Here is a 20486-nt window from a genome sequence, read left to right as displayed (position 1 = left end):
AAATCCCCCCAAGAACCCCTCAGGACCCCAATAACCTCCCAAAATACCCCCCCCCAGGATCTCACCCAAAATCTGTCCAAGGACCCCAAAATCCTCCTCGAACTCCCTAGCACCCAATAAGCCCCCCAAATCCCCCTCCCAAACCCCCAATATCCCCCCCAAATACCCCTTCAACGACTCAAATAACCCTCCAAACCACCCTTCCCCCCGCGACTCCCGAGCCACCTCCCCCCGCCCCGAAGACTTCAAAATTCCTCCCTGGACCCAAATAACTCCCCCAAATCCCCCGCTAGCACCCCAATAACCCCCTTCTCCCTCTCCCCAGGACCCCCCACCATGACCTGCGAGCCCCCCGCCCCTCTCTGGGCCCCCCTGCCGCCCCCGCACCGCCTCGTGTCCCTCGCCCGCGCGTGGCTGGACGAGGACCTGCCCTGGCCCGACGCCACCGTGGGGGTCGCGGGGGACGCCCCGACCCGCGCCCACCTCCTCAGCAAGGGCGGGGGCGGCCCGGGGGGCGTCCTGGCGGGGGCCCCCTTCGCCGAGGCCGTGTTCGGGGTGTCGGGGTGCCGCGTCACCTGGAGGGTCCCCGAGGGGGGGTCGCTGCCCCCCGGGCGGGCGCTGGTGGCCGAGGTGGAGGGCCCGGCCGGGGGGGTCCTGACGGGGGAGAGGGTCGCCCTTAATATTTTGGGGCGCTGCAGCGGGGTCGCCTCGATTGCCGCGAGGGCCGTGGGGGGGGCCCGGGGGCCGGGGGGGGGGGGGGGTCGTGGCGGGCACCCGAAAAACCACCCCAGGCTTCCGACTGGCGGAGAAATACGCGCTGGGGGTGGGGGGCGCCGACCCCCACCGGGGAGGCTTGGGGGGGGGGCTCCTCCTGCTCAAGGACAATCACCGAGCACTGGCGGCGGTGGCGGGGGGGCTCGAGAAGGTGGGCACCTCGAATTTTTGGGGAGTAATGGGTCGGGGGACCCTTGAATTGGGGGGGTTCGGGGAGGGGGGCGAAAATCTGGGGAAAGAAGAGGGGGCAGCTCCGATTTGGGGGAAGAGACCCATAAATTGGGAGGTTCTGGGTAGAGGGATCATGAAATTCGGTGGAGGAGCATCGATATTTTCGGGAGGGGAGGAGGGGGGACCCCGGTTTGGAGGGCTGGAGCAGGTGGGCACCCCGAAATTTTGTGGGGAGGGCACCCGTATTTGGGGCTTAATTTGGGGTAAAAGGTGGGTGGGGGACCCCAGTTTCAGGGGGGAGAAGGAGGGGAAACATCGATTTCGGGGGGTGACCCCTAAATCGGGGGTTCTGGGTGGAGGGACACACTGATTGGGAGACAATGGGTGGAGGGCAGACAGAAGGACCCCTGGATTGGGAGGAAATGGGTGGGGGAACCCCAATATTTGGGGGGAGGAGCCCAGTTTGGGGAGGAAATGTGGGGGGAGGGGGCTGAATTGAGGAGGAGAGATGACCCCAGTTTTGGTAGTGTTGGGTAGGGGGGACTCTTGAACTGGAGGGGTTGGAGGTGGGGGCCCGATTTTGGGGAGTTATAGCTTAGGTGACCCCAGACTTCGGGGATGGTGGATGAACACTGATACTGGGGGGGAGGAGACCCCAGTATTTGAGAGGGGCACTGAATTGGGGGGGAGATGAGTGGGAGGGACCCCCGGATTAGAGGGTTCTGTGTGAGGGGCGATGTGGGGGGACCCCTGGATTGGGGGGGATGGCTGGGGGAACCTCACCGCTCCCAGTTTGGGAGGGAAATGGGGGGGAGTCACACCTGAATTGGGAGGTCCTGGGTTGGGAGATCCTAAATTCGGAGGACAATAGGTGGGGGAACCCTTATTTTGGGGGGAAATGGGAGACATCCTTGAATTGGGGGATTTGGGAAGCGAGGACCCCAATTTGGGGGGATCAGTGCGGGGGGGGGAGACCCCAGTTGTGAGTCAACGAGTTGGGGGGGGACCCCATTTGAGGGACTCTGGATGGGGCACCCCCTGTTTTACCTCACCCCCACCCCATATCGGGGCTTGGTGGGGTCCCTCTGGGATTCCCCCTCCTCATCCTCCTCTCACTCCCCAGATGGTTTTGGGGGTGCGCCGGGCCGGGGGGTTCACCCGCCGGGTGGGGGTCGAGTGCTCCAACGCAGCTGAGGCACTGGAGGCCGCAGGGGCGGGGGCCGACATCGTCCTCCTGGACAACCTCTCCCCCCAGGTGAGCCCCCAAAATCCGGGGGGGCAGCCCCAGGTGTGGGACTGGACCCCGAAAATAGGGGAACCCCCTGTATAAAATGGGGGGAAGCCCCATAGATAAGGGGGGGGTGAACCCCATTTTTAGGGTCAGTGGGTTGGAGAATGCCAGTTTTGGAGATCAGCGGGTGGGTAACTCGTGGGTTTGGTTGGGGGGACCCCAGTTTGGGGGGTTTCTGAGTGGAGGGGACCCCGATTTTGGGGGTCAGCGGGTGGGTAACATGTAGATTTCTGCCTTGCACACCTCCAGTTTTGGGGGTGCGAGGCTCCTCGCTGACGGGGTGCCCCCCATGTCCCCCAGGAGCTGCACTCGGCGGCGGCGCAGGTGAAGGCTGCGCACCCCAGGGTGACGGTGGAGGCCAGCGGGGGGGTCGTTTTGGGGACCCTCCCCCAGTTTTTGGGGCCCCACATCGACGTGGTGTCCATGGGGTGTCTGACCCACAGCGCCCCCGCCCTGGACTTCGCGCTGCGGGTGCTGGAACCCTAAAATCCATCCCGGGGCCCCGGAAAGCCACCCTGGGATCCCCTAAATCCCCCTCTGGGAGAGGGACCCTGAAATCCGGCAGTGGGTCCTCCCAGCCACCAGGGGGCGCCAATGGCTGAGGACCCCCCGCCCCAATATCCAGGGGACCCCAAAATTCATCCTGGGGCCTCCCAAAACCCATGCTTGGACCCCACATCTTCACCGTGGGGTCTCCCTTACCCAGAGAGGACCCCAATACCCATCCTGGCGTCCCTAGGGTCCCCCCAAACCCTTTCCCCTTCCAGGGGTGACCCCAGATCTCAATCCTGGAGTCTCCTCAGCCCCCTTTTCTCTCTGTACCCCCAAATAAACCCCTCCCACACCTCCCCCCCACGTCTCCCCAACATTTTTTGGGGGCATTGCTCTCCAAACCCCACCAGTGAGTGTGAAAACATCCACTTTATACCGATCAAAAATGGGGGGGGAGGAGAGGGCGAGGGAAGGGTGTCACGACCGCCAACCCATTGGTCCCCTACTCAAAAATAGTGGAAATTCTGCTAATCAGGGAGTGGGATCCAGTCTTTTGTGGGAATTGGCACTTGGGGAACGAGTCTGAGTTCAGGACAAAGTCTGAGGGGTCCAGAGCCCAGTTTCAGGGACCCAGACCTCAGTTTGAGGTGCACAGAGCCCAGCCTGGAGAGCCAAGATCCCAGTTTAAGGATCCTAAACCCCAGTTTCAGGGGCCCAGAGCCCAGTCTAATGGGCTCAGACCCCAGGGGGTGAGGGGTGGGTTAGGGATGAGCAGGAAATCTGGCCATAAATTAGTGCCACCAACAAGGCACTGTCACCCCTGCACAGGACCCCATCCCATCCCAGGACCCACCCTGTGAGTGTGATCCTTTATCCTGGGATCAGCACCCATCCCATGAGTCTGATCCCTTATCCCAGGACCAGCACCCACGCTGTGAGCAGGATCCCTTATCTGGACTGGAACCAGCACCCATGCCATGAGCATGATCCCTTATCCCAGGACCAGCACCCATCCCCTGAGTGTGATCCACTCTGGGACCAGTGCCCCCCGCTGTGGTCCAGCCCCAGCCCTTCCTGGTGATCTCCCTGAGTCACCACCTTCCAGGAAGGCTGCAGGCCAGGCTTCTCCTTATCTCATCACCTCGGGAAGCTTCACCCTGGCATTCCTGTTTCCAGCCACATTACCACCTTTGGCATCTTGATCCTCTTGAACCCTACCCATACCAGCTCATTCCTGGGTCACAGATCTCAGGAGCTTGTTCCTTACCAAAGGGTTATTGATTCTGATCTTGGAGGTCCCTGGAAATAATGTCTCAGTTCTGTCCATGCTGTCCCTCCCCGCAGCGGGAACACCCTGCAGTTGCTCAGGCTCCTGAAGCAGCTGCACCTGTTTGTGACAGATGTTACCTGTGCCATTACCTTTCCTTAGGGATACCAACCCCCCCTTCCTGCCTCTGGGATTGTGTGTGTGGGGGGGAAGATCCCAGTAAGAGAACTCCAGTAAAATCCACTCTGCTCATTGGAAAACCCACCTGTTAGAACCTTTCTCTTAAAAGGAATGGAGAAATGTCTCTGCATCCCGGAGCTGTGGTGATAATAAATCACCTGAGGAGCACTGAGGAATTAGGTGTGCAGGAACTGTGCAAATAAAGGATGAATAATCCATGGACAGAAATTGGGCTACTCAGCAGTTAAACTCCTGGTTTTGGTCAGGAATGTGACCTGTGGAGCAGAACCTGTGGTGCACAGGACACAAGCTGGAGAGGGGGTGTTTCCCAGCCCTGAAGTCACACATCCCGTGGCCTTGAAACTGGATTTAGAACTGGAACGTGAAAATCTTCATTAAACATTGGAATAACATAAAGTTACAAATTAACTTTTACTCAGCTGCAGGGAGAAAAGTCACAGAATCATCACATTACTAAGGTTGGAAAAGGTCGGAAAAGATCTCCAAGGTCATTGAGTCCAACCTGTGACCAATCCCCACCTTGTCAACTAGGCAAGAGCACTGAGTGCCACGTCCAGTTGTTCCTTGGACACCTCCAGGGATGGGGACTCCACCACCTCCCTGGACAGCCCCTCCCAATGCCTGACACCATTTCCATGAAGAAATTCCTCTTGATGTCCAATTTGAACCTCCCCTGGCACAACTTGAGGTCGTTTCCCCTTGTCCTGTCCCTTGTTCCCCGGGAGCAGAGCCCGACCCCCCCCCCCGGCTCCTCCCTCCTGTCAGAGGGAGTTGCAGAGCCAGAAGGTCCTCCCTGAGACTCCTTTTCTCCAGGCTGAGCCCCCCAGCTCCCTCAGCCGCTTCTCACAGGACTCACGTTCCAGCCCCTTCCCCAACTCCGTTCCCGTCTCTGGACTCGCCATTCCACCCATACCGGAGTGAAAAACCAGCCGCGGTCTGAACAAAGCCCGTGGGGGATCATGATCGGCTGCTTTCAACGCGGTGCCTTCACCCGATCCGCGCCTACCCAAGCCCACCTCCGCCCTGGGCAGGGGCCCGGGGCTCTCCTGGCCGCATCCACCCAACCCAGCGCCCGGGGAGCCCCGAGCCCAGCGCGGCTCCGACGGCGCGGGGTGAATTTCCCGCCGAAAAAGGCTTTTCCCAGGGAAATCAAAGCAGCTCTTTCCCTAAAGTGTCATCCCGATGAAACGGGGCAGCGGCGGGGGAGAGGCGCGGAGGGGAACCCGGGCCGCTCTGTTCGGGGGGAGCACGGGGCTGCTCGGGGGAGGAACAGGGACGTTCGGGGGGCGAGGATGTTCGGGGGGGCAAGGGGATATTCGGGGGGTAAGGATGTCCGGGGGGGGGGGCACGGGGCTGTTCGGGGGAACCACGGGGCTGTTCGGGGGGGGGGGGGGGGGCCCCTTCTGCCGGGGGGGGGGGGGGGCGGGGCCCCCCCCCTTCTCCCCCCCCCCCCCCCAAGCCGGACACTACCGGAGTCAGCGCTCAGCGTCAGCCGGGTGAGGGGGTCGGGGGGGACGGGGGACGGTAAGGGCCGGGATCGTGCTGGGGCGGGGGCGGCACTGCCAGCCCCGATCCCGGGGGTCTCGTCCGGGGAGCGGCCTCAGAGCTGCTGCCCCCGCTGCCCCCGGGATCAGTGGCCGCTGCCCCTCCCAGAGGGTCGGTGCCCTCTGCTCCCCGAGGGCTGCCCGTGCCGTCGGTAACTGGGAACATTCCTTACGTTGGGTTCCACAGGGCCCCCTCCCCGGGAACTGCGCCGGCGCTTCCAATTCTCCCCGTGATTCCTGAATTGGGGGAAAGGTGAAGGGCGCCGGCCCGGCTGTGTCCCTGCGCTGTCCCTCCGGTGCCGCTCCAGTGTCCCCATGGCCACCTGCCCCAAGCGTCACGGTGACGGGGGGATGGTTCCGTCCGGGAGCGGCGGGGGCTGCGGATCTCACAAGGGATGCTCCAGGCACCGGGATTTGGGGTTCAGCCCCCGGCAGCGGGGGCAGAGAGGGTAGAAGGCACGAGGAGCTGGGGCTAGGCTCAGGGCACAGAGAGGTGATCGAGCAGGCAGGTGCTTGCCCAAATCCATACACGGAATCACAGACTGGTTTGGGTGGGAAGGGACTTCAGAGACCACTCAGTTCCACCAGTTCCTGCCACGGGCAGGGACACCTTCTGCTAGACCAGGTTGCTCTAAGCCCTGTCCAATCTGCCTGGGAACCCTTGCAGGGATGGGGCATATAAACTGCTCCAGCATCTCATCCTCTGTGTGTGACCTTTGGTCCTTTGTCCCTGCTCTGTGCGCCTCCTGCTGTGACCCCCTGCCCAACCCTCACCTCCACCTGTCTGAGGGTGTTGGTGTTTCCAGAGTCACCTCAGCGATGTCCTTGACCTTGCACAGCCCTGGGACAGGAGAACCACGAGACCGAACGTCTCTAACACAAACTTGACAACTCCTTTCCACAGGGTGTCACCTTCAGCCTTTTTGGGAATTCAGGGCTTTTCCTAGTTTTGTCTAAATTTTTTGGTGGACAAGCTGCATAGGACTGGATCATCCTTAAGGAAAAAAAACCCAGCAAATCCCAAAGGAAAACAAAAACCAACCAAACAAAGCTCCCACAATTACAATTCCCTGGGGTTTTTTTCTACCTCATCTTCCTGTCAGTTCTAGCTCAAACAAGGTGTAAAATGTTTGGGAGGGTTGAGGGTTGTCTGGAGGTTTCCTGGTATTATTTGTTTTGTTTTCCTACCCTGTGGCAGCGGTTTCGTAAGAAAGCTCAGGCAAGAAGGGAAAACCTGGATGAGAAGGGAAAATATCATTTTATAACATCTGTGGCTTGTGAAAACCCCACGGATAACACTTCACCTTCTGGAAGCCCCCCCCCTTCCCTGAGCTGTGCAGCACTGACTCCACAGCTCTGCCTCCAGGCTCTATCCCAGCTCTTCCCACAGTTCTTCTCCTTTTGGGTTTACAGGTATTTTCAGTATTCTCTGAAAATACCTTTTTTGCCTGTGTGACACCTGTCACAGCCCGTGTCCCTCACCAGCACCTTTGGGATGCGCCCCTCGCTCCAGCCTGGGACATTCCCTCATTCTCACACTCCTTTTCCTGCACCAGCTGCTCCGGACTGTGGTCTGGCATGGCTGGAGGTCGAGCTCCAGCAAACCTGCCCCAAATGTGCACCTGAACAAACCTGGGGCCGGGTTCAGCTTCGGTGAGTGTGGCAGGGCTGGGGAGGGAGGGAACAGGGAGGGACAAATGGCAGCAAACGAGACAAAAAAACAGAGACCCCCTCCAAAAAAAAAACAACCCCAACCAAACCCAAAAAAGCCAAACAATGGCATTGCAGTTCAGGAGGAATTTCAAGGTAGGTGTTTATTTGGAATAGATTTCTATTCTTTTTATAAAAACTATTTGAAATCTGAAATCCCTTTTCCTTTCCAGCTCAGGACTGCTGGGGGGACGTGTGTGATATTTCTGAGATTTTCTTCTTCTTTTACCTGTCTTGAGCTCTTTTCATTGCCAAAGTTACCTCAACATTGAGCAATGATCCTGCATTGGCTTTTAAACTGTTAAAAGAACCCTGCGTAGCATCAGGGGAATGCAGTGGGTCCAGGGATGTGACACGCAGATTCCTCCTCACTTGAGCTATTACAGCAAATTTTGTGGGGCAGCAGCAGATGTTTGATGGGTGTTTTTACTAAAACATTTTGTTACCTGGCACTTCCTGCTCTATTTTCAGTAGTTTTTGAATAATTTGGTAAGTAACGGTGTTGTGGGCATTGCTCAGAGCTCAGGGGAGTTTCAAAGGGAAGGAGAAAATTGAACATCTTTGTGATTTTTTTACCTCTTATTTTCCACTAGAACTGACAGATGAACAGAAGGAATTCCAAGCCACTGCCCGGAAATTTGCTCTGGAGGAGATTATTCCTGTTGCTGCTCAGTATGACAAGACTGGCGAGGTAAATCCACCGCATAGCAGGGAAAAAACAGACTTTTCTCTTAATGTGAATTTTAAAATGTTACCTGTGATAATCAATCAGGATTTTTCCTGTTTCAGTATCCTGTGCCACTCATCAAACGGGCCTGGGAGCTTGGGCTGATGAATTCCCACATCCCAGAGAGCTGTGGTGAGTGATGATCCATTTTAATCCCTAAAATAAACCAAAGAAAAGGCCTTGGTGAGGATTTATGTGTGAAATTCTGGCTTATGTGTAAAATTACCAGTTGCGCCCTGGAGTAATCCCAAAAGGATCCATGGGCAGGTGGGCACACACAGGTGGGCCAGGTGGGTGTTAAACACTCGAAATTCAGGAATGGATTTGAAAAATCATCATGTTTCACGGTGAGAAAATCATCAGCACAGTCTGGCTGGGATACCCACAAATAACCTGGAAAAGGAGGTCACTGGTGAGACTGACTTAGTGGGTGTGGAAAAATAGAGACTGGTGCCTCCCAAGAGCTGTGGGAGAAGGTCATGGAACAGGATGTTAAAATGAAATTCAAAATGGGAAAAGAGATGGACACAGGAAAGGGGAAAAGCGATCCAGACTTCCCAGGTAAAATGGTGTCTGCTGCACCAGTCCCTGCCTCTGAAAAAAGGGAGTTGGGGGTTCTAATAGGTAGTTTTGTGAGGTGTCAGAGCCCTCATGGCCCTGCCTCTGCTTCCCAAGAGCTTCCGGGGGAATGCTTGGATGTAAAGCAGTGACAGATCCTAGTGGCACCTCCTGGCCATTTTGTGCCACTTGTTCCACCTTGAGCGCAAAACTCCCCCGGAACCATAAAATGGGATTTTTAAATCATCTGACTGAAATGAAAATAAAGAAATAAAATAACAAAAATATAAATCTGACATCACATTCTTTCCCAAAGCTGTGGGGGGATGTCCAATGGAATGCAGTGCACACAGGGGGTGTTTGGATAATAAAAGCTTGTAAATTACTAATATTTTCTGCTTGAGATTCCGCTGAGCTCTGACCTGTCCCCTACAGGGGGGCTGGGGCTGGGCTCCTTCGAGGCATGTTTGATCACAGAGGAGCTGGCCTACGGATGCACCGGGGTGCAGACAGCCATCGAGGCCAATTCCCTGGGGGTGAGTCCTGCTCAGCCCCGAACTGCACTCTGGGACCCTCAAACTCATCTCTGCATCCTTTAAACCGGGGTTTCAGCCCTCAAAACTGGGATCTAGGCCCTCCAAACCGGGCTCGGGACCCTTGAAGTGACGGATTAATGCTCTGAACATTCCCTTGCAGCAAATGCCGGTGATCATCGCTGGGAATGAGCAGCAGCAGAAGAAATATTTGGGAAGGATGACAGAGGAGCCCCTCATGTGTGTGAGTGTGACCAGGCAGTGACAATAATTAGTTAATTAATTAGTTGATGACAGAGGAGTCCATGACGTGTGTGAGCGTGACCGGGGATCCATCGGTGCCCACAATTCCACAGTAATTTCGTGGCTGCCCAAACCCAGGCTGTTGATTCCTCGGGATGCTGGTGTTTGTTTCCTCCAGGCCTACTGTGTGACGGAGCCCGGCGCGGGCTCAGATGTGGCCAGGATCAAGACCCGGGCAGAGCAGAAGGGAGATGAGTACGTCGTCAACGGGCAGAAGATGTGGATCACCAACGGCGGGAAGGCCAACTGGTGCGTTGGCTGGGACCGGTGTGGCTTCGCAGTCCCACTGGGCTCTGCTGGTGTTCCTGGAAGGGCCTGTCACCAACCTGAGTGCTCCGCTCTGTCACCAGCTCATCAGGACGAGGCACCAGCAGCCTCTGTGGGTGCCCAAACAGGGAATGGGGTGATGATGTCACAGCTTGGTGACATCATGGCTCGATGATGTCAAAGCCCCAGTTAGGAATGCCACTTGATTTGGGTTGAAACCAAACCAAATCCGCTCTGCTTTCCCCTCGGGACAGGGAGTTACTCAGCATTCACTCACAGAGTACTCAGGTTACCCAGCCCTGCCCTGGCTCTGGGACAGGGATCAGCTGCTTCTGACTCAGCCACGAACCTCTCCAGGGAAAACAGGAAAACTCTGGAACTGGGGAGTTACATTGAATTTCCTTAAGGGAAGGCATTTCCAAGGAGTCCCAGAGCCTGCCCAGCATGGCAGGGCAGCACAGACCCTTCCCCAGGGCTCAGCACGCCATCCCTCCCCACCCCAACACACCAAGGTTTTGCAGTTCAAGAGGAAAAACTTTATACATTTATCTACAAAAGTTGGGGTTTCTCACTGTTTAACTCCTTGCTTGAAGCAGAACCATCACAGAGACTCTCCCAGCACATTCCTGACCCCCAGCAATGGGATTTCAACAATTGCTAACAGAAAAAAATGCATTTACAACTGATACTGAGTAAAACTGAGATATTGGCAATTGAGAGGATAAGGCTTTGCACACAATACTGTATTCCCTGAGCAATAATCCTTATGGATGTTCTGGGAATTGGTTTATTTGGGGCTACTTGTGAGGCTGAGTGTGATATTGAGACACAACACATGGAGAAGGCAGAGAAGCTTTGCAGGTAAAGCTGAGGGAATTTCATTAAGTCTTGATGTTTGCAGGAAGAGAGGCCTTGAGAACACTGACATTCCTTGCACTCCTCCCTCCTCGTTGGTTGGGGGTTTTTTTGGAAGGGCTCATTAAAAAGGTTTCCTGTATGGTACACAGATTAAAAACTGGGGACACTTCTGCCCAGCAGTGTCTGCTTGCTGAGGATGAGCCGAGCCCCCGTCTCTGTTCCCCCACAGGTATTTCCTGCTCGACCGCACTGACCCCGACCCCCGAGCCCCGGCCAGCAAAGCCTTCACGGGGTTTATCGTGGAGGCCAACAGCCCCGGCATCCAGATCGGCAGGAAGGTGAATTGCCAAGAGCTGATTAATGTTCAGGGGGGTGAAGGTGTCAGCAGCCAGGTGGAGAACTTCCCCCAAAACTTCACGGTTTGCTGGAATTTCACCTGCTCCTGCCCCAGGAAGGCGCTGTGGAGTTCTCTTTGGGGGGGGGGGGGGGGGGGGGAAACAAAAACAATACAAAGAAACTGCCATTTTTAGTAGCACCAAAACTAGAGATTGAACATTTGGAACTTGAAAACCTCATTTATTTAGGAATTTGCCTGTTGGCAACACAGCTGGGTCTCACAGCTGCCTTCACTGAGGTTCTTGGCTGTTTCCTCTCCCATGTCAGAGGGTAGAATTGAATCACACATGTAACTGAATCCTCCAAAGGATAAACTGAACCAGAAAAAACCAAAGGAGAGATTCTAGCCCCAGGATTGATATCCCACAAAGTGGGACAGGTCAGGGCCTTGCTGGGCTGGGAAGGCAAAGTTGGTATTTCTTGTCTCTATGATTGGTTTTAGCTAAAATTGAAGTGGTTTGGGGGAAAAAAAAAGCTTCTTTGAGTAAACTAAAGGATGGAACCTCAGAAGAATCTGATTTAGTGGCACCTCTGTAAATTTCCTTTTCCAGGAGCTGAACATGGGCCAGCGCTGCTCGGACACACGCGGGATCGTCTTCGAGGATGTCCGAGTCCCCAAGGAGAACGTGCTGATCGCAGAGGGTGCTGGCTTCAAGATCGCCATGGGTGCCTTTGACAAGACCAGGCCCCCCGTGAGTGCCAGAAATGGGCTGTTTCTAACCTAAGCTGGGGATTTCTGCCACTCATCCTGCACTGTGCCTGCCCCAGGTGGCAGCGGGGGCCGTGGGGCTGGCGAAACGAGCACTCGACGAGGCCACGAGGTACGCACTGGAGAGGAAAACCTTCGGGAAACCCATCGTGGAGGTGGGTCTGAGGGATTGGGGGTCAAAAATGGCAAAGTCTAATTCAACATGGAGTTGAGGGATGGATTGCAGTTCCGTAGAACTCCTCAAGCATCACTTCCTAAGCGTATTGAATTTGCAAATTAGGAAATGAAGATATAAAATCAGATTATGGGGAAAAATTTATTCCCAGAAAGATTTCTCCAGCCCTGGCACAGGGCTGTGGGGGACTCCCCATCCCTGGAGGGTTTCACCATGTGGATGCAGCACTTGGGGACACAGTTTAGTGGTGAGGACGAGGGTTGGAGTTGGTGATCTGGACACTCTTGTCCAGCCTCAACGATTCCATGACTCCTTGAGTCCCTGAAGAAGGCACATTGCCCTCGAGTGTCCCTGCCCTTTGAAGCTCACCCGGTGGGTCTCCCCACTCCCAGCACCAGGCTGTGGCATTCCTGCTGGCGGAGATGGCCATGAAGGTGGAGCTGGCCCGGCTGGCGTACCAGCGCGCGGCCTGGGAGGTGGACGCCGGCCGCCGCAACACCTTCTATGCCTCCGTCGCCAAGGCCTTTGCCGGGGACATCGCCAACCAGGTGGCCACCGACGCCGTGCAGATCTTTGGGGGGAACGGGTTCAACACAGAATATCCTGTGGAGAAGCTCATGAGGGATGCCAAAATCTACCAGGTGAGTGGGACAGAGCATGGGGCCCCCACAGCGACACAGGCGTTCTATAGAGAATAATTAACAGCTGAGTAATTGCAATCAGGATGGACACGGGATGAAAAGATTTGGAGGCTGAGAGCAACAATCCTTCCATTGGCAGAAAGGCCTTAACTTTGAGATCCTCAAATACTCACACACCGGGCAGGTGCTTCAGCTGAGCTCTCATGAGCACTAAGGAACACGGATTAATTAATCAGCATTAATTACCCTGTGTGGGCTACAGGAACAGCTGTGGGGCTCAGCCTATGGTGATTCACTTCTTTAGGTATTTATTTATTGGTTTTTTTCCCAAAAGAACAAACACAGTCATATTTCCTCATTTTTGGCCCATGGACACCCTTAATACCCAGCAGTTTTCTTGCAGTATTATTGCCAAGAAATTATTCCAGGCCAGAATTTCTCTCTTGACTCCAGTTCGTTATTCAGCAGGAAAGATTAAATTCCATTTAGCAAACCCAGGGATCTTCACCTTTCCCCTCTTTCCGGCATTACCCATGACTGGATGGAAGAGATCCAAACAGGTCTCAGGGAACAGGGGTCACAGCTGCTGTTGTTACTGTTGATTCTGGGTAGTTGACATTCCTTTTACAGCTGACTTTAAAATTCCAACTGTTCTCACCAGCTAGGAATTTTTCCCTCCCCAAGGACAGAAAGCAGCTGTTTGCAATCGAAAAATTATCAGTCCTGATTTCAGTCCTGCCAGGGAGGAACTGAATGAGCCACAGGCCTTTGTCAAGATCAGGCTCTTTTCCTCTTCTGGGATTTTTGTTCCCCAGGATCCCAGTTATCCAATTCTCCATCACACAGATCCATCCTCAATGCAGAGCCAGGGAAGCTGGGACCTTGAAATTGTTCCAATTACTCTGATTTAGTATGAATTTTTGGGTGTGTTTCCTGCTCCCTCCATCCCTGCAAGAACTCAGGAAAGGCACTGGGCCGTACAATTCCAGCAGCTTCACCTAGAGAACCTTCGTGTGGTTTGGGGAAGATTATCTTGATTTTGAGACTGCAGAGAAAGTGGATTTGCAGGAATGGGAGCAATTTGCCAATCCTACTTCTGGTAGAACTGGGAGCTGAAACACTGAACCCCCCAAATTCTGCTGCCCTGGAGCTGCCACAGGCTGTGCCTGGGGGATCCCTGGATCCCTCCTGTGCTGCACACATAGGTGTTTGTGTACCTCGGATCCCTGGATCCTTCCTGCACTGGGCACACACACCTGTACGTGGTTATTGCCTGTTGTGGGTCATGGTCACACTCATTTTTCCTCCTTTTCTCTCTTCCTGCCCCCGGGCTCGGCGCTGGGAGGGCCCCGGGTGGGCAGAGCTCTGGTTGAACCCCCTTCCCAACACTCAGCTCCCCCAGCCCTGGCTCTCCCTGCAGATCTACGAGGGCACGGCGCAGATCCAGCGGGTGATCATCGCCCGCGAGCACCTGGGCAGGTACAGGGCCTGAGGGACGCGGTGGCTCCGGGTCCTGCCTTCCAGGGAAGGAGATTTTGCTGCATTTCTCCATTAGAAACACCCCGGAAAATCCCTTTTCCTCCAAACTCCTCTTCTAGTGCCTGATCCAGCACAGGCTCTGGGATCTCATTCATGCCCTCACCAGCCCCCCCAGCTGACCCTCTCAAACATCCCTGAATCCCATAGGAATCGATGTCTCTCTTGCCCACTCTCCTTTTGGCAGCAGAGGAAGAAAAAACCTTCCCTGGCAAACCTTCGTGATCAAAAAGTGAACAAAATTTGGATTTTTTTATTTATTTCTGACTTCTTGTGATTTGTTCCTGTGAAGGCAAAAAATCCAGCACATCCCAGGGGTCGGATTTGGGGGGTTTCCATGTGTGTAACAGCACTGATCGGCTCCCAGTGTTTACTCCTGGAGCTTGGGCAAACGGATCAGTCTCAGAGAACCTAAAAAACTGGCTTTGCCTCCTGAGGAAGGGCCCAGCTGGCTCTGGCACAGGGAACGCAGGGCCCCAGTTCCCCAGATCCATAGGAAGCACTGTGGGTTTGGGGCCTTTCAGCAGCCAATTTGAGAGGAAAACAAAAGTGAATCCATTTCTTGTGCCTTGAGCTGGATTTCCTTGTTACAGGCAAGCAGCAATGATGGTGCCTGACAGGGGCCACATCTCCAGGGGCCAAAGGAGTGGGATGGGGCAATGGGAACGTGGATTAACTGATCCCACGGGAAAAGCCTGCAGGAAAGGGGCTCGGTTTGGGCATCGGAGCGTGGGCTGAGCTGGGGTGACCCCAACACAGGCTGGGGATGGGGCCTGCCCAGCACAGTGGGTTTCCCTGGAAAAGGGCTGTTTGGGAGTCGCTGCTGCATCCCAATAAAAGCTGTCGTGCGGGCAGGACAGGGACGGCTGCTCCCGCACTCCTTGCACACTCCGGTGGGATCTGGTGCAGTGTGCGGGTCCCAGTGTGGGATGCGCCCCGGGTGGGAGCGGACAGGGGATGGATGGGCTGAGGATGGAGGCAGATGGAGGTGGGTGGGATGGGGATGGAGGTGGGTGGGATGGGGATGGAGGCGGATGGGATGGGGATGGAGGCGGATGGAGGTGGATGAGATGGGGATGGATACGGATGGAGGTGGAAGGAGGCGGATGGGGATGGAGGTGGATGGGATTTGGGACGGATGGGGATTAAGGCGGATGAAGGAAAATGGAGGCGTGTGGATGGGGACGGATGCGGATGCGGGAGGATGGGATGGGGGTTGCACGGATTGGAGGGCGGTGGATGAGCGCGCAGCCAGACGGGGGAGGATCCCGCCGGCAGCTCCTCCTGCCCCGCCCGCGGCCGGGCGTCACTTCCAGCGGAACGGAGGGTAGGAGCGGCCGCGTGGTGGGGGACGGGGCGGGGGTGTAGAGGTGCCGGCGGGTTTGGGGGTCCCGGGGGGGCTGCTGGGCGGCTCGTTCCCCGGAGGCGGCGGCGGATGCCGCGGGCACGAAACCCCCCGGCCCTGGAGCCGCCCCACGGGCCGGGGCTGTCGAAGGTGCCGCCCCAAGGCCGCGGGGCCGGAGCCGCTGCCCCGAGCCCGGCGGGCCCAGGACGGAGCGTCCGGGCCGGGCGAGGCGGCCGCGGGAGGATCCTGAGCCCGATGCCGGCCCAGCCGAGCGGCTCCTGCGGGAACAGCCCCGCCGGCTCCGGGAAGCAGCTGCGGGCGGGTTTCTCTTGCCCGCAGCGGCGATGGCTCCAGCCTCGGGCTGTGCTCGGGGGTCCCGGCTGAAGGCGGCAGCGTCCTGCTTTGGGGACAGGGTGTGTGGGCTGGGCCGGGCCGGAGGAGGCACCGCCTGGGCCGGGGATGAGTGCTGGCATGTATTAGCTGAGCTGAGCTGATGTCTCTCACCGCTTTAGCTCTAGAATTACTCTGAGGCCCGGCAAGCTCCAGGTCCCTTGGGAGGTTAGTGCGGAGCTTTTCCAAACTGTGGGATCAAGTTCCCATCGTCCCAAACTGTGACGCAGCAAGAGGAGGAGGAGGGCACAGGTTGTGTTTTGCTCGGTTCCCACCTTGGGCAGGAGCAGTTCTGGGCTCAGTCCTGGCTGTTGTGCCCGAGGGGGCTCTCCCCTCGCCTGAATTCCATTGTTTGGGGCTTTGTGGCCATGTCCAGGGGGGAATGTTGACTCGGGGTGTCCCTGAATGCCACGTGCGCTGGCAGAGCTCTGCAGTGCCACGTGTGCAGCCGGGCTGGTGCAGCTCCGGGTGGGAGTGGGCAGGAGGGAACTGGCACCTCCCATCAGCTTTGCCCTAAAACGAGAATGTTTTCTGTCCCGCCCAGGTCTTTGGGACAGCCCAGGGCTGTGCCATTTTGGCTGGCCCAGAGCTGTGCGCCAGCATTTTGGAGAGTCTGCAGCGCTGCAGCTTCCGGTGGGGCACGACGGGTGAGGTTTGGGGTGACCCAGCTGCCGGCAAGGTCCCTCTTCCAGGGCGTTTGGATCTCCAGCAGGGTCTCCAGCCAGCTGGAAAGGTGTGGGTGCGTGTGTGCAGCTCCCTGGCGCTTCCTGGGCACCTGTCAGCTCCCGAGAGACTGATCCGTGGGGTGAGAAAGAAAACAGGCGAGGGGCACTTGTTAGATTGGGTCTTTTTGTGTCTGTAAAATGCAGGTTTGGCAGTTGGTTCCGTATTTATAAAGAGGATTTGAACATTCTTTTGTTGTTATCACAGCCTGTGATTTGTTCCATTCCTACCACTCTGCATCCTGGAACACATGCTGCTCATCATCCAGGCTCAGACGGGGAAAAGCCCCCGAGCCCCAGGTTGCTCCTGGGAGGAGGTGGTGCAGCAGGGTGGGGGTCACAGGGATATTATGGGGCTTTATGCAAGGGGAGGGTGGTGCCCATCCCTCTGCCCATGGTGCAGGTCCTGTGTCACATGGTGGTTGCTGGTCCCCAGCCCCTCAGTGCTGGTTGTCCCGTATCACATGGTGGGTGCTGGTCCCCAGCCCCTCAGTGATGGGTGTCCTGTGTCATACTGGCAGTCTGGTCACCAGCCCCTTGAGGCACCATCCATGTTTCCCACCTGCCTGTTCCCTACACTGAGGGAACAAACAGGCAGAGAGACCTGAGCAGCTGGGGGAGCTCAGGGGGGGAAACCAAACCCATGTGATGGATTTTCAGTAATCCAAAGGAGGCAACCTTCCCTCTTCCTACCCTGGAAAGGTCTGTAAGGCCCTGTAATTTGGGAAGCTGGCAAAGCCCTTCCCTGTCAGAGGTGACAAGGAGGCCGTGTGGAAAGTGGCCCACATTGGAGCAGTTTGTGAATTGTTGCCTGTGGGAGAAGAACTGCCTCCCACAGGAGGGACCCATGTTGGAGCAGGGTAAGGACTGGCACTCCTCTCCCTGAGCAGCACCACAAACAACATGAGATGACCATGACCCGACTGTGACCAGGAGATGACAATGACCATGACTGTGACACGACTGTGACCTGACTCCATCTCTGAGTCCTGGGAGGATGCCCAGGGCATTCCAGTTCCAAGGAGTTGTTTTACCCAACTCCACAACCTCTATTTTTGGCTTCAGGGGATGGATCATCCCATCCCACCCTACCCCACCTCTACCCACTGCTGATGACAACACGTGTTTGTGTTGCCCAGGTTGAGACATCTCAGCATCTCCAGGGCCAGTGGGGGGTTGAGTCCAGCATTTCAATGGACAGAGAGACCAGACTTGAACCCCTGGGTGCCCCCTGCCCCCACTCCCAGCCTGACCCCTGCTCTCCCTAGATGTCGGGATCACCGTGGGACAGGGGTGTCACCGTCAGCTTTTATTAACCCCCAATGAAAGTTTCACCCTTGACCCCCCACCCTCTCCCCAAGTCCCACCTGGGGCCCCCCCAGATGCCTGGGACCCCCCAGCACCCAGGGAGGCCCCCTTGCCCCCCTAAACTCTCCCCGCACCCAGGGGACCCCCCCAACCCCCTCAGTCACGCTGCGGTCGCAGCTTCATCTCGGTGAAGGGGATGGAGACGTTGAAGCCTTTCCAGGGGAACCAGTGGATGCCCTGTGGGGAAGGGGGGTCAGGACCTCCAGAGACCCCCCACAGAAACCCACAGACCATATTGACCCCTACAGGTTCCATAGACCCTGTGGATTCCTATAGAACCCCCTAGACCCTATAGAATCCCCACAGACCCTATAGACACCTCTAGATCCCCACAGGCCCTATAGTACCCGATAGAGACTTATAAACCCCCATAAACGCTGTAGACTCCTATAGACCCCTACAAACCCGTATAGATAGATCCCTATAGACCACCACAGGTTGCCATAGACCCCACAGACCCTAGAGCCCCCCAGAGATGCCTATAGACTCCCACAGACCCCTGTAGGCCTTGACCATCTAGACCCTCAAAGACTCCCACAGAATGCCCACAGACCCCTATAGACCCTCAGGGATCCCCCCCATGCCCCCAAATCTCCCCTTACGCCCCAGCCCCCTGTACCTGGTGGTCCCGGGTGGCCCCGTAGCGCCCGTTCAGGTTGGCATAGTGGCAGTTCCGGTACCACCAGGCCCCTCCATAGGCCACAGCACAGTGGGGAGGCCGGGGGTGCCCCGGGGGCTCTCGGGGGCCCCGAGGGTCCCGGGGGTCCCGGTCCCGTGTCGAGAAGGGGCTGCCCGAATGGTAGGAGAGGGCGTCCCCTGCGGGAGGGAGTGTCAGCACCCCCAGGGACCCCAAAACCCCACAGAGACACCCCCCCCAGGGACCCCTCCAAACTCCAAAACTTGTCAGGGATACCAAATCCACCAGGCACCCCTAAAAGCCCCAGCAAAAATCCACCAGGGACCCCCACAACCCATCAGGGACCCAGAGGAACCCCAAATCCCATCAGGGACACAAAAAATCCACCAGGGACCCCCAAACCCTCCAGGAACAGCAAAACATCCCAGAGACCCACCAAAGCCCAGCAGGGATCCCCCAAAGCCCAGCAGGGACCCCCGAAAGCCCAGCAGGGATCCCCCAAGCCCACAGCCCCCCCGCCCCGCACCGGCGGTGCCGCTGAAGGTCCCGACTCGGAGTCGATATCGCTCCTCGGCGCCGCCGACGGCGAAGTCGCGATAGTGCGCGAAGGCGGAGTCGCGAGGGGTCCGCAGGTCCACGCGCAGCTCCGTGGGGGTCCCGGCCGTCAGCGCGTGCAGCGCTTCGTTCCCTGCGCCCCAAAACCGTCCGGCACCCCTCGAACCCCTGGGGACCCCCCGAATTCCTCCCCCAGATCCCCCCCTCCATTCCCAAGTCAGCGCCTCATTCTCCGTGCCCCGAAAACCATCCAAGACACCCTCCCAACTCCTGGGGACCACCCGGACCACCCTTAGATCCCCCGAGGCCTCCCTGGACACCCTGCAGCTGCTGGAGCCCACCCGAGTTCCCCCTGTGCCCCCTCAGGTGCTGGGTCTCCTCAAAGTCTCCTCCCCAAATCCCGGAGTGCCCCTGTAGGTTGCTTTCTTCCGTGTCCCCTGGAATTTCCGGGTTCCCTCAAAGCCCCCCAGGACCCTCCAAGCCCCGGGGGACCCTCAAACCCTCCCAGACCTCACCAAACCCCCCCCGGACCCCCCCGACTCCCCCCCCCCCCCCCTCACCGAGCCAGAACTCGCCGCTGACGTTGCCGAAGCCGCGGGCGTACGACTCCCACCCCCGCCAGAAATCGGTGCCCCCATCCTGGCGGCGCTGGAACACCTGGGGGGGTGGTCAGGGGCACCCCAAAATCCACCCAGGGGCCCCCAGTTCCACCCCAGACCCCCCCAGTGACACTATGGCCTCTTGTAATACTCCTCAGAAACCCCTGGAGAAGCTTCCCAGCCCCTCCCAGTGCCCCCCAGTCTCTCTTCCAGTGTCCCCCAGATCCTCACCAAAACCTCCCAGTCCCCTCCCAGTGCCCTCTAAGGCCCCCTAATCCTGCTTCAGAACTCTCTGTTGTCCCCTAGGACCCTGGTTTCCTCCCATAAGCATCTGTGAAGCACCCTATGGAAGCCCCCCAGCCCCTTTCCAGTGCCCCTGTGCTCCTCTGTCACCCCCAAACGCCCCCATTGCCCCCAAAGACCCTCATTGCTCCCACAGAACTCCCTATATCCCCCCCCAGCCCCCTGTAGAAGTCCCCCAGCCCCTCCCGGTGCCCCCAGTCTCACCAGCCAGCCACCGCCGTCCGTCTCCATGTCACAGAAGACCCTGAGGGGCCGGGCCGGGTCCCCTCCGAGGAACACGAGGGTCTCCCGCGACGGGCCCGGCCCATTCCGCTGCTCCTCGGCACAGTCCCGGGGGTGGGGGTGCGGGAGAGGGGCTGGGGGGCACGGGGGGGTCCCTCAGGCACCGCAGGGGCTTCTGGGGACACAGGGGTG

The 20486-nt window shown here is 57.5% G+C and overlaps 3 protein-coding genes and 1 non-coding gene across 4 annotated transcripts; 3 read left to right on the top strand and 1 right to left on the bottom strand.

The window, feature by feature from the left end:
• Positions 1-325: 325 nt before the first annotated feature.
• Positions 326-3085, top strand: QPRT (quinolinate phosphoribosyltransferase; the record flags this gene model as incomplete). The annotated part of the gene is given in 4 exon segments (XM_027631480.1): positions 326-762; positions 764-925; positions 2069-2200; positions 2537-3085. Coding segments are annotated over 4 exon segments (917 nt in total), but the record flags the coding sequence as incomplete, so codon positions are not given.
• A 4282-nt stretch (positions 3086-7367) lies between these two features.
• On the top strand, positions 7368-14387 carry LOC113940350 (medium-chain specific acyl-CoA dehydrogenase, mitochondrial). Its single transcript, XM_027631481.1, has 12 exons — positions 7368-7393; positions 7624-7939; positions 8044-8141; positions 8240-8309; positions 9171-9271; positions 9432-9512; positions 9690-9820; positions 10926-11034; positions 11644-11784; positions 11861-11956; positions 12369-12617; positions 14038-14387. Exons 4-12 carry the CDS (start codon positions 8282-8284, stop codon positions 14107-14109), a joined length of 1008 nt encoding a protein of 335 aa, XP_027487282.1. The 5' UTR covers positions 7368-7393; positions 7624-7939; positions 8044-8141; positions 8240-8281; the 3' UTR covers positions 14110-14387.
• A 1562-nt stretch (positions 14388-15949) lies between these two features.
• On the top strand, positions 15950-16033 carry LOC113940352. Its single transcript, XR_003525431.1, has one exon. It is a non-coding gene; the product is annotated as a small nucleolar RNA SNORD45 (small nucleolar RNA).
• Positions 16034-17395: 1362 nt separating this feature from the next.
• On the bottom strand, positions 17396-20450 carry LOC113940351 (tenascin-X-like; the record flags this gene model as incomplete). Its single annotated transcript, XM_027631483.1, has 5 exons — positions 17396-18155; positions 18598-18794; positions 19142-19303; positions 19731-19827; positions 20277-20450. Coding segments are annotated over 5 exons (711 nt in total), but the record flags the coding sequence as incomplete, so codon positions are not given.
• Positions 20451-20486: the final 36 nt, after the last annotated feature.

The sequence above is a fragment of the Corapipo altera genome, unplaced genomic scaffold, assembly GCF_003945725.1.
Source record: "Corapipo altera isolate COAL_440 unplaced genomic scaffold, ASM394572v1 61482, whole genome shotgun sequence".
Taxonomy (NCBI): Eukaryota; Metazoa; Chordata; class Aves; order Passeriformes; family Pipridae; genus Corapipo; species Corapipo altera.
This window is presented reverse-complemented; position numbering and strand designations above follow the sequence as displayed.